The following is a 14702-nucleotide window of genomic DNA, read 5'->3' on the forward strand; positions in this document are numbered from 1 at the left end:
CCTGACGGTAGTGAAAATTAGCCCATTCACGTGCTCTCCATGCCCCACCCCGTCCCGTTCCACAATTCCCTTAAAGTATTAAATTCCTTTACATATTGAAAGTTAAAAGAGAAGAACCAGTGTATGGAGCTAGTCTGGTAGACAGTGCCTTTGTACAGTGCTCTGTTCATGGCAGGTTTGATATTATACTGTGTCTTGGAGAAATGATGTCTATGACTCCAGTCTGCTCTCAGGAATGACTGTGGTGATTACTGGATAAAGAAATAGTTGAGGTGGTAGACCTCCCTGCTGTCTGACAGTGGGTGTCTATCTGTCCCTCTGTGTGTATGTGTGTGTGTGTGTGTGTGCGTGCGTGTGTAGGGGTGGCAGGGTGGAGACAGGGATTATGGACTATAATCTTCAACTATAAGGATGACAGCCTTAAAGAAGACTTGAAGGTAATTAAAAGGGAGGTACTAGATTTCCTTTCCCTTCAAAATATATTCTTAGGGAAGTTACTAAATGGGGAGGTGGGGGTGGGGGAAGAACCACTTCAACTATAAAATTGGTCAGTGCACTATTCTTTAGCCTACTAGAAATAGGAAGGAAATAAGACAATAGAATTTATAGTGACCAGTCTTTTTAATTGTCTTTGCTGAATAGAAATCTGCAACAATGTACATGATTACTAACATATTTTTAGTTCACACACAGCTAATCCCTTTAAAAAAAAATACTTTTAGACTTGCATTTATACAGAAGAGGCTTCTTAGTGTGTGTTGGAATAGGGATGATGTGATGGGAGTGAAATAGATTTACCGTATGTATAGTTGCTGTGTGCCAGGCGTCTTTTAGTTTAGGATGTGAGCGGGTCTTCCTGCTTTGATGGAGGCATCAGAGCTGTCCACACAGGAAGTCCTCCCTGATTGTGGTCCACACAGGAAGTCCTCCCTGAGTGCTGACAAGCACTCTTCCTGCTGATGCCACACCCACTCCTACAGGGAATGCAGAGAAGCTCTGCTAACAGCCACCCAATTATTCGTCATCAACTCTGCATGAGAATTTAGCCCAGTTATTAATAAATGTCATTGTGAAAACTGAATTAGCTTGTTTTTCACCTTGGATGACAATTTGCTAGGTATATTGTTTGCCTGAACTGAAGCAGTGAGATTAGACCAGAGAAGACTGGGATAGACTTCTTGGATCTTGTAGGGTGAGCCATCACTTAGTGGTGGTCATTCAGCCATCCAGTTTCTTAAATAAATAGGTTGAATTTGTGAAAATTGTCTACATGCTTCATCCAGTGGGTGAAAAGTTGGCGGTGGGGGAGGGGGGTGTCTTTTCAAATTTGGGGGCAGCTTAGGGGTCTTGAGAGGCAAAATGTAAAAGGACAGCCACCAATGAAAATGAAGTTTGGTAAAGTATCATCCACTTACAAGCTTTTTTCTCTCCCTGAGTTTGCTGTTCATGCTGTTGAGGCATGTGACTGTAAAATGTAATTGCTTTGAATTGATCAGCAGGCTCCTAAGTAAGGTAAGGACTTGTCAGGGTTTGTATTTCAGTCTGGGAGTGAGAGTTTCATTCTTTTGTTGAGTGGAGCCTTCCTAAAATGATGACTCTGATGTTCATCTGTAATATGCTGTAATTTTCCAAAGTTGTTTGCAGAATTCTTTTAGTGAAAAGATCTATAAGGTAGAATCTTTAAAACTGACCTTTTAAAAGATTTCCTTAAAAAAAACACACATACACACAAGCTGACTTGTGTCATCATTAAATTAACTTAAAGGCACCTTTGACATTTTTTAAAAATGCAGCCACCGATGGTATTAAGTATCATATTTCAGAGAAACTGGAATTTAGTCATTTAATTTGCAGGAAAGATGAGCACAGAAAAATGAAGTAATACAAATAGCACATTTAGGATATGGACAGTGTTTTGGATGCCATTTAGGGCACAGATTAAGGGCTTTGACATTTTGTCCAGCAGACCTGAGTTCAAATTCCAGTCGTGCCACCTACTAAAAGTGTGACTGTGACACATTACTTAATGTCTCCTGAGACTCAGTTTCCTGATCTTCAAAATGCGAGAATGAGAATGCATCTGTCTCATTTGGATTAAGTAAGATAATACATAACACAGCACATGGCATAGTGTGTGGCACATATGAAACATGCAATATATGATAGTAATTATTACCCTGCTATTACAGTTATCCTTAACCAATTCTGAATATTTTGGAATAAACTCCTTTATTGTGTTTGAATTTTCTTCTTTGAACATGTATCCAGTCTTTATTAGGATTTAACTTTTTAATTTCAATGAGTTCTAAAAACTCAGTCTTTGGTCTAAAGTTTTCTGCACCAGAAAATAGAAAATTGACAACCTGGACTAATTTAATGCTTCTTCTCTTTAGTCATCAGCCATTTGTGACAGTTGCTATTAGGATACTTTTGAATTTAAACTTGGGTCACCAGGATTCACCAGAGACCAGTCATCCTCCTTGAGATGCATTCGGGAACCCCTTTCTCCCACCTGGGATTGGAATACTAGGAGATTTCTTTCCCCAAGAGAGTAAGTTGAAGTGTAGGTGGGGAGGACCAAAGGGTATGTGCTCCCCACCTACTTCCCAGAGTAGGAAAATATTACTGTCATAAATAGGGAGGCCTGTCAAAGATATATTAGATCAGCTATGTAAGTCACATTTCTACTTCTGCCAAATATGTGAATAAAAGCCTATTCCTTCATGTCCAAAAAAATCTGATAAATCATGCTGCCAGGTGTTCCTTTTAACGATAGAAAGTCCTTGCCTGGCACTCCACTTTCCACCCACAGAGAAAAGCAGAGGTAAGAGCCAAGGCCAGCTTGGAATGCAGTCTTTCAAACACCTGATGGTTCACTGGCTTTGCATGGCATCCCCCTGAGAGGTGGGCATTGACCCGAAATCCACAGCTTCTGTCAGACCCCTGCAAGGCTTACCCAGGTGAGCACATTTCCTTCCCCGACTGCCACCCTGAACACACCAGGTCTTACTGGGAGAAACAGTGCGTTTGTGGCAAGGACCAGGTTCTTGGACTTTAATCAGAAGTGATTTAAGAAAAATTTCAGTCTTGGCTAATCATCTACAGCTGTCAGTTCTTTGTGTAAATCGAAAGCTAGGGACAGGGAGGCAGATGTGTGGGTTACGTCCCAGCCCCTCTGCTCTTCACTGAAGAAAGAAAGAGGGGGCACCTGGCTGATTGCAGGTATCAGCCGGCAGTTTTATTGAATGACCTTGGAGAAGGAACACAGACCTCTTGGTGGCCCAGATAGGGGTCTGCAGTGCCATCCGTGCAAGAGACAAGGCTTAGTTTATACCTGGAAAGCAGTTTTTACCTCTTAGAGAAACACAAGGGATGACAGCAAAGGGTTTGAGTTCACCTGCTTATTAAGGGCATAAATCGAATAGATTTGATAGGATATGATCTCAGGCAGGTTTCACTGGGGTTAAGCATTGCTGATGTTCCTGGTTCAAGTTCAGCCTTCATTAATACATTGACTATTGTTAACCCTTCTGGCAACACTCCTTTTTGAAAAACAGTCCCTTGAGATAAAGTGGTGTTTGGGCTGTGATTTTAGCAAGGATCCTGGGGAGTGAAAAGAAACGTCTGTATAGTATACGTTTCATGTCTAGATCCACGAGGAGCCCCATGCCCCAGGATACTGTGGCGTTAGGATGGCCAAGGCAGAAACATGGTGCAAAGCTGGACAATCTATCCTGGGGCGTTGAGATGGCCAACAAGGTGAGCAGGGTTGTATGTATTGCCAGAGGTCTGCTTTTTGAGTTCTATAAAGTGGAATTGAATTGTGTCTTAGATATGCCTTATTTTTTTGTTTGTGGTAGTAAAAATCCTAAGGTTTGACATTTTTGATCCATGTCTAGTGACTAATTTTAAATCTTCAAACTGTTGTTCAGTGTCAGTGATGTCCTTTATTAGGACCATGTTGGTTAGTCTTATTTATTATTTAGAAGATGTGAAGTGAAACAATTCCTGTCCTGGTGTGAAATAGCAGAGCATTTGCTGTGAGAACACTTTGGGGTGTGCTTACCTTCACCTCACACTGAACCATTTCACTTCCTCAAAGGTCAGGTGTGTGGCACAGGGATGGAGAACTGTGGTTTCTTTCAGTTGGTTAACAATTATCTGGTGTGAGTACATTTTCAGACGGTCTTCCTAGGTGGCTAAAACCACACTGAGCCCTGGCTTGCAGGCTTTACAGAAGTGAATGTTGGTTGCTGCCAGGCCTGGGAATGTTTCCAGCTTCTGCTCCATTCTCACAGGAGTTAAATTTCACAAGGTTAGCCAGAGCGAAAGGCAGCTGACCTGTGAATCTTGTCCAGATGTCTCAGAGAAGCTGTGGGTCTGTCTTAGAACAAGGTGAAGTCTTCGTTATTTGAGCATCTTGACTGAACTCTAACTTTCTGACACTTGAAGAGTAATCTTTTTTTTTTCTTTTTTAATCACTAAGAATCATCTCAATAAAATTGTGAGCAACTTTCAATGAAGTGTTTTTCAGCATTTGAAAACCTTTCAGAAGTCCAGTGATTTCTGAATGACTGTATATTAAAATATTATTGCACAACTTTATGCAAGTTCACTTTGAGTCTTGAATGTATTCCTTAAAGTATGTAAAGAAAATCTTACAAAGTTTTAGTCTTATTTCAGGGGCATGTAGAGAATAGTTTACTGAGTTGTCCTGTTTTTAATTGCATGTTGAGGGAGAGAATACTTTTGCAGAATGAACAGATCTTTTTTAAGATGTAAGTTAAAATGTATGTAGTAAAGTAGCTGAAGATCATATGTATTTATATCTTGGTTTGGAGATCATGCAACCACTGAACGGTGCTGAATCCAGGTTCCGTGGAGCATTCTAATGCTGTGGTCTTTGTTTTCCAGCAGTCTCTGGTCCCAGCCCATCCTATGGCCCCTCCCAGCCCCAGCACCACCAGCAGTAATAACAACAGTAGCAGCAGTAGCAACTCAGGATGGGATCAGCTGAGCAAAACGAACCTCTACATCCGGGGGCTGCCTCCCAACACCACGGACCAGGACCTGGTGAAGCTGTGTCAGCCGTAAGTAGAGCTTCTTGAGGTTTTTTAGCGCCTAGATACCTCCTTGATCATATTACAGAGTGATATAAATTGTGTTTTAAGAGAGGTTTAGTACAAATCTGTGAATCCTCATTACGGTCACAGTGGACAGGGTTTCTAAGTTTTGAGTCCTTGGACACTTGCTCAGCCAGCATTAACATCAACAGGGTGCCTATATAACAAAATTAATTGGAGCATTTTCTCAGTAGAATTTGCCTTTGTTGGCACATGAGAAGGAGAATATGAATGATTTGAAAACACGGCTGGTTCCTTTTGAGGAGTGCTTTTGCTTTTGTGGAGGCATGTCTAGGGGCCAGTAGGTCTCATCCTTAAGAGAAGCTTCAGTTGTCACTGTTTGTCAGAAAGGTAGTTCCCATCTAGCCTAATTCTAAATGTGTATAAACTCTTAATTCCAGTGGGGCAGCGGTGATCTGTCTTCACTCAGCCTGTAGTTTTGTGGTTCGAGTTGCTCACGCTCGGCTCTGGACATTCTTACTCCTCAAGTTCCTATTCCTCTTCCTGCTGCCACCCTTGTTGTGTCCTGGGAAGAGAGGGGCACATGTGTGTCGCTTTGTCCCAAAGGAAATGTGCGTTCTATGCTAATGTTGTCGAGGAATAGAATAGAAATATGCTACTTGGCTGCAATTGCATTAGCTCACAAAGAAAGCACTAATTGAAACCAAGGAGCCAGAAGCTTTGTGCATTGCAAGCATCACTGTATAAAGACTAAGAACACCTCTAATCACTTTAGCTATAAAACCCTGCGCATGCAGCAGCATCTGTTATTTACCCAGAGACAATCATGGTCCTTCACAAATGGAATTTTATGTAACTGTGGAAAAGGATGTCCACTAAAGAATGTTTCCTGTTCCCTGGAAAGTAGTTCCATTTCTAAACATCTGGTTAAGAGCATCTTATTTCCGTTATCCTGGTAAAATATAAATTCATTACTTCTTGCTTTAAGGGAAAAAAAAAAATCTTAAAACTTACTTGGGCAGCGTTTCCAAACCGGAACTAAAAGTAACATCTGGCTTTCCATCAGGAGTGGTGGTGGTTTTGCTCTGTGGTGTTTTTAGAGAGGAGTGTGGGACGGTGAGAGATGGCTTGTCAGGATCCAGAGAGCCTTTTGAAGGACATCGTCCTCAGCACCCTCCCTGGGCCTTTCCCATGTTACCCTTCTCATCAGCCCCTTTGGACTTGGACTGCAGCCTTTGCTTCCAGGGCGGTGAAATAATGTCCTGTGCTCAGGATGACTTTGAAAGCAAGTCCGGCTCTTGGGGTTTGTCCTGCTGACCAGAGTCAGAAGGAACTCTGCCAGGCGCGCCCTGCCCTGTTGCAGCTGTTCACGACCACAAATAAGCCTTTTGCTATCTTGTCTGCTGCTGGCCTTTACCGGCATCTTCCTAGGTTTTTGCAGCATAATTACAGGTAGATAGAGCACCCTAAAGTCTAAGGAGCTAAAAATACAACTTCGTAGGGAACAGTAGAGTCAAGATAAGCCTCACATGTTTGAGGTCTAAGAGAAGGGGGCAAGATTTCAGAAGACAGATTTTTCCTTCAGCTAGTTTGGAAGCAGCACGTAAGGTGAGTTTTAACACAAAGATAGAATTGAACAACCACAATAGACCAATACCATGTTTTATGTACAGTAAATCTGTGTTCAAAAAATTAAACCAGAAGTTTTTTTGTTTTTTTTTTCAACTGAGTTAAATCGTGTCCCAGATGCAGCAGAAGAGCATTTGATCATCTGTCCTAGATAATTCATCCTCTTTGACGAATGTGGATTTTCTCAGCTTGTAGAGACTTCAGTAGATATCAGTCTCTTTGCTGTTATCAATAACAGCAATAACAGTTTGCCACTTACTTTCTCCTATCATTTGCAAAACCCCAAGTTCAATAGTTAGCTCCAGTGGTAGTTTTCTTTATGTGTTATACAGACGCAAGATACACAGTAATAGAGAATTCTATGTCAATATCTGTTGAGAGCTTCATTCCATTTAACATAGAGCATCTAATAAGTACCAGATTTGTCTTGTTGACAGTTTTGTGTCTCAGAATGTAGAGAGAGAGCAAAAAAGGGCATTCCTGTTCTGGACTTGATTGTTTCCCATAAAGAATAGCTAGTTGGCGACATGGAAGTGACAAGAACCCTTATGGGAAAGTGACTCATCCTAGAGCTTAAAAAACCCAGTGGACGTAATTAGAGAGTTTTTAGAAAAGTTTCAGAAGCGTCTCAGAAAAGATAGGTGTAAACTCATAGCTCTAAAAAAGGAAATATATATTAGAAATTAAAATTTAGGACTGTCATTTACAAATTGACCTAATGAGCTGAATTGTAGGAGGGGCAACAATAGAAACAAACAATTTTAATCTCTAGAGGACTTGTATGTTTTTGAGGGTTATCTAACAGATAAATGGAAAAAGATGCCTAAGAACATTTGTAATAGGGACTCAATAATGTACAAACAATGCATGAAACCTAAAGGCAGGAATGACATGAGGGTTGTGAAAACTGGAGAGAGAAACCAAAAGTATTTTTTAAAACGCTGTGTTTGGAGTAGAATATACAGATGCTATAATGTTAGAAAAAATGATGGTGAAAAAGCAGATGTCAACACAAAGGTGACGATGGAAAAGCAGCCTCTTTCCAAGTTACAGAGGGACTCAGGACAACGTAAAGAGAGGGTCCTCATGGCCAAGAGGAAGGGGCTCGTGCTGGACGGCCACCAGTTTAGGTTACTTGAAGGAGACTGGCCTCAAGGACCGGGCAGGCATGTGACTCTGGTGATGGTGGTCAGGTGACACGGAGTAAGAGTAGGTCCATTTTCTAAAAGCATTTGATGAAGGCAGCTCAGCCGCCCTAGCTAACAGCAAACCATCTTCATGGCTTTCTTACCTACAGTATAAAATCATGGTAGTCAAGGTGGCATGACTACCTTGGTACCATGACTACTACTCATGGTATCCCAGAGTTACCTACCACAGTGCTAAGCAAGTACCTCATCTGTCAGTAACCTGTATAATGGGTCAGATGATGCTTATATCATGAGGTGGTGACTAGAACTAAATTGAGTAATATAAGCAAAGGAACTGGTCCACATTTTAGGATCATCAAAACTCTTTTATAATTGAACACGTATTTGTCTTCCCATGACTGAGCCCTTGGCTCCTCAAAATCCCAACTGCTGGAATACATTTTAATTACATATAGTCCTACATCTTAAAGTAAGAAGAAAATAGCAGATTCCAATCCTGAAAGCTGAGAAAGCCAGGGCATTTGACAAAATGCCCATAGGCTACCTTGACAAAAATCACCAGCCTTCTCTCGCTGGAGCTTTTTGGGGGAGCCGGGGGAGGGAGAAGGAAACACTAAATACTAGTTCCATCTCATTGCCACTCCTCCCTGATTTACTCCTTGTCATAGTGATGTAAAGTCCTTTATTGTGTCCAAACTATTTTTTCCTGAAGATTTAGAAACAACATTTGGTACAAGGTTTGGTACATAGTTCTTCCTGGTTTGCAGTGGGGGCAGATATGTGGGTCTCTGTTGGCTGAGGCTAGGCATTACTGTGGTATTGACATCACATGGAAGGGTCTACATAACTCAGTGTATCAGCAGCTTCATGGTGGCTGTGGTTTAGTTGCTAAGGCGTGTCTGACTCTTGTGACCCCACAGGCTATAGCCCACCAGGCTTCTTTGTCTATGGGATTTCCCAGGCTACTGGAGCGGGTTGCCATTTCCTTCTCCAGGGAATTTTCCCAAACCAGGGATTGAACCCAGACCTCCTGTGCTGCAGGCAGATTCTTTACCAGCTGAGCCAAAGGAAAAACAGTGTAGTGATATTAAGGCAAAATGAGATGTTTCTTCTCTTCCTACCTTCTGTAACCTTTCTCTCATTCCCAAACCAGTCTTTGGTCAACCAGTTGTTTTTGTTTTCCCCCCTTTCATTCAACAGATATTGAATTCATTTCACAATGAAATAAAGCATGATTTTTATATAAATGTGAAATTAAATTTAGCTTATAACATTACTAGTACTAATTAAAAGGAAATATTTTTGAAATATGATTCCCTGGTTGTAATACCCAGTATATTTTCATTTTCTAGCCCTTTGTTTTCTGTTCTCTGCAAGTTTTCTTTATTCTTTTGAATACAATGCAACTCTTAAAAAGGCGAAGCGGAAAAAGCAGGACAGATCAACAGAGGCAGACATAAACAGCCAGCCCTAATTTGAGACAGAATAAAGTAAATGTTATAATCAGTGCAGTGTTCTGGGAGGAGTCAGAAGACTGTTCATTAACCCCAATGCCAGGGAATTGGGGTTGCTTCCAGGGAGGAGATGATGCTAAACCAGAAAGAAGGACGATTTCATGCAGGATGGAAATAATAGTGTCCTCCAGGCCTCTGAGAGGACCCAGGCGATATGAGCATGCTTGGATGTTTAAAAAAGCACAAAGAGCTCTTCTTGGTGCATAACTGTCATTTAGCTGTTGTTTGTTAGCCAGGGCTTCTGGTGTCCGGAGCGGGGAGAGTGGGTGTAGAGCAGAGAGAAGCAGGTTGGTAGCATATTGTTAGCACTGAATAATAAGCTAAAACTTTTGGAGTTTATTCTTTAGTTTCAGAGGAGAAGCTAGTCCTTGGAGTGGAAGAGAAACACAGTTCTGTGTTTTCTTTTTCTCTCTTTCTCAAAATGGTAATTAGGCCGCAAGTCAACAGGTTGGCTTGGAGAAGGGGGCTCTCATGAGTCAAGTTAGCACGACCCTCATCTGGGGCTGTAATGAAAGATGGAGGGGAGGGGCACCCTAGAGATAGAGACCCAGGGACTGAAGCAGGATTTAAAATGACTGTAAGGTTTTAGCTCTGAATAAAATGAAAATGTGAGTCGCACTTACTGAGAGAGAAGACATGAAGGGCATAGACACTCATTGATTCTCTCTCACACCCTAAACTCCAGCCTCCCCTGTGTTCCCCAGATGGGCCATACTTTTATTCATTCATGCAACCTACAAACAGCCCCCAATGAACTAAGTACTCTCCTGAAACTCTCCTAAAACTCCACTAGTTTTTTTTTGTTGAACACTGATGTTAAAAGACTATTTTAAGTTCTGACTGAAAAAGTCAGGGCAACTATTAGGTAAATGGAGAACTTGAAATAATAAGGAATAATTCTTTATACATTTCCATCTATCTCTGTAACTAAAATTTCTTAAACAGTCTATGAGCTAAACGTTCTTTTTTCTCTATCCAAGAATAAAATGATCATCCCTTTTATTTCAAAATCATTAGGCTATTTTTAGGGTAAGTTTGGAAGTGAAGGTTTTCTAGTAAGATAAATTTAGTTTTTTTATGCTTAAATGATCCACTGTTAACCCTAATATGAAGTTAAACTCTGAAAGTAACAGTAGGTCTACCAGACCCACTATTAGGAAATCCCGGGTATATATGAAGTCCTTTGGAATTTACTCTGTGAAATGGGAAGACCTTAAATTGAAACAAAACAAAGCATCCTCTGATGAAGTAGGAAAAATCACCCAAGTGATCTGATTCTCACTCACTTTCAAATCAATGAGAAAATTTAAAGCCAGGTGATCCAAGGCTATGTAGGCATCCCCCAGATGACTCAGTCCAAGAAGCCCGAACATACCCTGAGCTATTAGTACAGTTACCTTAGAGAAGAAACACACACACCTCACATGGATTTATGCTGGAGTATTCAGATAACTGTACAGACAGCCAAGATATGGACCAAAAGATTGTATTGCATACATTCAGTATCATTCTAAAGTCAGGCTTGTGAATCTTACAAACCCAGAGCTTTTGAAGCAGGGTTAAATGAGAAGATGATCTATCTCTTTGAAGCATCATTTACCCTTCAAGTGATGTTTCTAGGCTGGTTGAAGTAGTGTCAGCTTCTTAGTGGTAGTGGTGGCAGTGATGGTGTATTTAATTCACATGCCTCAACAGTAAAACACCCATAGATCATTTTTTTCTTTGGCATTGACTGCATCTCGGATACTTGAAATTAATTTCAATACTGAGTTGTGTTGTATTCCAAAGCCATTTGAATTTTTAGGTTTTTTTAAAAATTGTATTTTACAAAGATACTGAAACTATGTCTAGCAATTTTTTATTTCTTTTCCTTTGAAAGACAGCCAGAAAAAGAGAAGTTAACAGGAACATAGAGTAATTAAAAAAAAAAATAGTTCTTCTCTCATCAAGTGTGTGCCTTAAAAAAAAAAAAAAGTGTTATTGACTGGCATACTTAAAAAAAATTCTCCCCAAAAGTCAAGTTAAGATAATGTTTGCCACAGTTAATCATAGAAAATGCATGCCGTTTTTCTTTCTGTTGCTATTGTGTAGCTCCTTGCCCATATACAGGTTTTATTTATATAATAAATAATAGGGTTTCTTTTAAGTTCCAATTGTTTTTGTTCTTTACGCAGGTGATTTTTATCCTCTCAATGATTCTTTCTTCATTGATCTAGAAGATTCTCAAAATAAAATACTAACAGCAATACTTTCTAGGACTTGGTTTCTTTTATTATTCCTAGCATAAGGGGATGACATATAATAACTCGGTGAGGACTTAGACCAAGAAAATTGAGCATTTTCTGAAAAATATGATGTAAGATGTGTTTTTCAGACTTTATGTCACCCTTTTAAAAAGGCATGCCAATCTGTTGCATCAAAATATTTAGTCACTAATTGTAATTTAACTCTTTCTTCATGGATAATATTCTAGTAAGGATATGTGTAGTCAAAGAGAAAAACACGATGCTTTAGACACTGAGCAAGATATATATCATCTTGTGATCTTTTCTTCTAAAAATGGAAGTCACAGCCGATTTCAGAGTTTAGGAGGAACAGTGTGTATTTAACTAAATCTCCTGTTCATCCCTTGGATAAGCATATAGAATTTTTTTCTTGTTCATGTTAATGGCTTCATTTTCCCAAAGAATTCTGGCACTTTAAGAAATACTTTATGTACAATAGATCTTTGATATGCTAAGATATAATCTGAAGACTTGGAAATCCCAGAATTTCACAGACATAATTTCAGCATCCAAAAAAAAAATCCCCACAAATACCTGCTTTCTATTAGAGAACCATCTCTTTCCTACAGCTCTCTGCTTTTTCTTCCCTTTCATCATTAGAAATGTCAGTTGGCTTTTTTAAAGGAGTGATCAATTTTCAAAAATGTACACAGTATTGAATTCCTTCTTGAGAATCGCTGCTCCACGATTGGAGCAAAACCCTCTTGAAATATGGACCCTAGGTCACGGGCTATGCTTCTTCACTGGCAACATGACTCACTTCCCTCTGTCTAGGAGTGCCCATGATTCAAATACATACCACAGCAAAATTGAAAATTACTACAGGTCAATGACATTCATTGTCATCACAAGCAGTTGAAACCTCAAGCATTATGTATTGCCCCATACCTAATGTATACATGCATTTGATACTTTGGCAGAAAAATCTCAATTATGTCTGTTTTCTAATTTACCCTCTGTGTGATATCTGCTGGTTGGCATGGATATGTAGAGATCTAGCCAACCCTCCTTATTGTCAGTTGGCCTTTTCTTAAGGATTTCTTTTTATTGTTCCTGGGCATAATTAAGAGCCTTCTCCCCTGTATTACCCAGATACTGCACATGCTATTGGCAAATCAGTTTCAGTGTTAGCCTTAGCAGAAGTTAATTGGCAAACCAGCCCTGAAGATAAAGGCTATGGCCACATGAATTTTTACCAGAACATCCTCTCCTTCTCTGTAAGAGCAGATGGAGTTTACTGTATGTTTGTCCCTTCCCTGTTCCTCTGTATGAACCTTGCATTTCTGTGGCATCTTCTTTGGCAGCAGCTTGGGAGTGTTTAATTATTATATAAAGGTGAAGGTAGTGTCATCAAGAATAAAAGCATAAGTCTTTATTTGGCAGTTATGCTTAGTTTGACTTAGAATTTCCTTATAGGGTTACCATGAATATAAGAAATTTACAACCTCTCCCTCATCTTTCCTCATCGGCATTTTATAATAAATACATGTGAACAATTTCTGTATAATATGTAAATACCTCAATAATGGCAGCAGCTAACCTTTTCAGCTACATCCTTTGTGCCAGTAAGTACACCAGGTGTTTTATTATTTAATCCTAAGAACAACATTATGAGTGGTACTGTTATCCCTATTTTTTCAACTAATTTTTAACATTAATTTTTATGGATTAAAATTAATTTTTAATTGATAAAACTTTAATATTTAAATTATTTTAAATTTAAATATGTATTTTTTTTCAGATTCTTTTCTGTTATAGGTTATTACAAGATACTGAATATAGTTCCCTGTGCAATGCAGTAAGACCTTTCTTATCCATTTTATATATATTAGGATGTACTTGTTAATTCTAAATTCCCAATTTATCCCTCCCCCTCACCTTCCCCTTTGGTAACCATAAGCTTGTTTTCTATGTCTGTAAGTCTGTTTCTGTTTTGTAAATACATTCTTTTATATCATTTTTTTTTTTTTAGATTCCACTTATAAGTGGTCATCTTTTTCTTTTTTTTTTATAAGTGATCATCTGATATTTGTCTTTGTCTGACTGTCATCCCTATTTTAAAGATGGAGTTGAGAGAGGGTTCCTTCTCTTACTGCTCAGGATAATTCAGCTGATGATAGTGGAGCTGGGGTGTGAGCCTGGACAGTCTGACTCCAGAGCACATACTCAGAACCACTGTGCTTTGTACTTCCCCAAATATCCTCTGAATGCCATTTCATCGTCTTCATCCTCCCCTCATCAGTGCCCACAGTCCGCTGTTTACCATAAGACTATAGAAAGATTCATTTCCTAAGGATCCAGAAAGAGATAAATTCAGTCATGTTAGATTTAACAAGATTTTGTTAGAAAAATCAGCTTCCCTTAAGTCCAGTTGACTGGTTAGTAGAATCAAAAGCTCAAGGCAAAGGAGAGAGGATAGAGGAGGAACTCATCTTTCCTGACATCTAACACAGTAATCCCTTTTAATGCGGCCAGTTACATAGACCTCCGCTCCCAGGTAGCCGTCTAGTGTGCGGCTGCCCCAGATCACAGCACAGAGGAGGTATGCAGTTTGGCATTTGCTCGATGCCTGAGGGGCATAGTGCATAGGAAAAGAACGTTCTTTTAGGGAACCCCCGTCTAGCAAATCTAAACAACAGTGCTTTAGAAAATGGCATAACATAGCATTATAACTTTACTACAAGTATCAACCAGATTAAAATACAAACCGAGCCTCTTCTGGGGAGAAATTAAGTAGAATTGAGTGGTGAATTCCATCATTTATTAAGCATCATGTTTTTTGATTTTGCTAGATCCTGCACTGCATAAGACACATTTCCCACCCTCAGGGAGGTTCTTGTCTTACATGTTTATAAGATGTTTTTAAGATGTTTATAAGATGTTTTTAAGATGTTTATAAGATGTTTTTAAGATGTTTTTAAGATGTTTTTAAGATGTTTATAAGATGTATTTTATAGAAAATAAACATCACTCATAGACATAGACCAGAATGTGGTCTATCAGGTGAGAGATAGAAAGTACTCAGAGGTTACAAGGTAG

The 14702-nt window shown here is 39.5% G+C and overlaps 1 protein-coding gene across 9 annotated transcripts in view; it reads left to right on the plus strand.

Annotated features, from left to right (window-relative positions):
- RBMS1 (RNA binding motif single stranded interacting protein 1) overlaps nucleotides 1-14702 on the plus strand; it is a 213135-nt gene that overhangs the window by 115244 nt on the left and 83189 nt on the right. For 6 of the 9 annotated variants that reach the window (XM_070476140.1, XM_070476139.1, XM_070476141.1 and 3 more), the window contains one exon: nucleotides 4915-5090. In XM_070476140.1, the coding sequence (XP_070332241.1) occupies nucleotides 4915-5090 (176 nt within the window). The remainder of the gene's footprint in view (nucleotides 1-4914; nucleotides 5091-14702) is intronic. The other 3 variants (XM_070476136.1, XM_070476145.1, XM_070476138.1) reach the window with 1 other exon arrangement.

Source organism: Odocoileus virginianus, chromosome 13 (assembly GCF_023699985.2).
Source record: "Odocoileus virginianus isolate 20LAN1187 ecotype Illinois chromosome 13, Ovbor_1.2, whole genome shotgun sequence".
In the NCBI taxonomy this organism is placed as follows: Eukaryota; Metazoa; Chordata; class Mammalia; order Artiodactyla; family Cervidae; genus Odocoileus; species Odocoileus virginianus.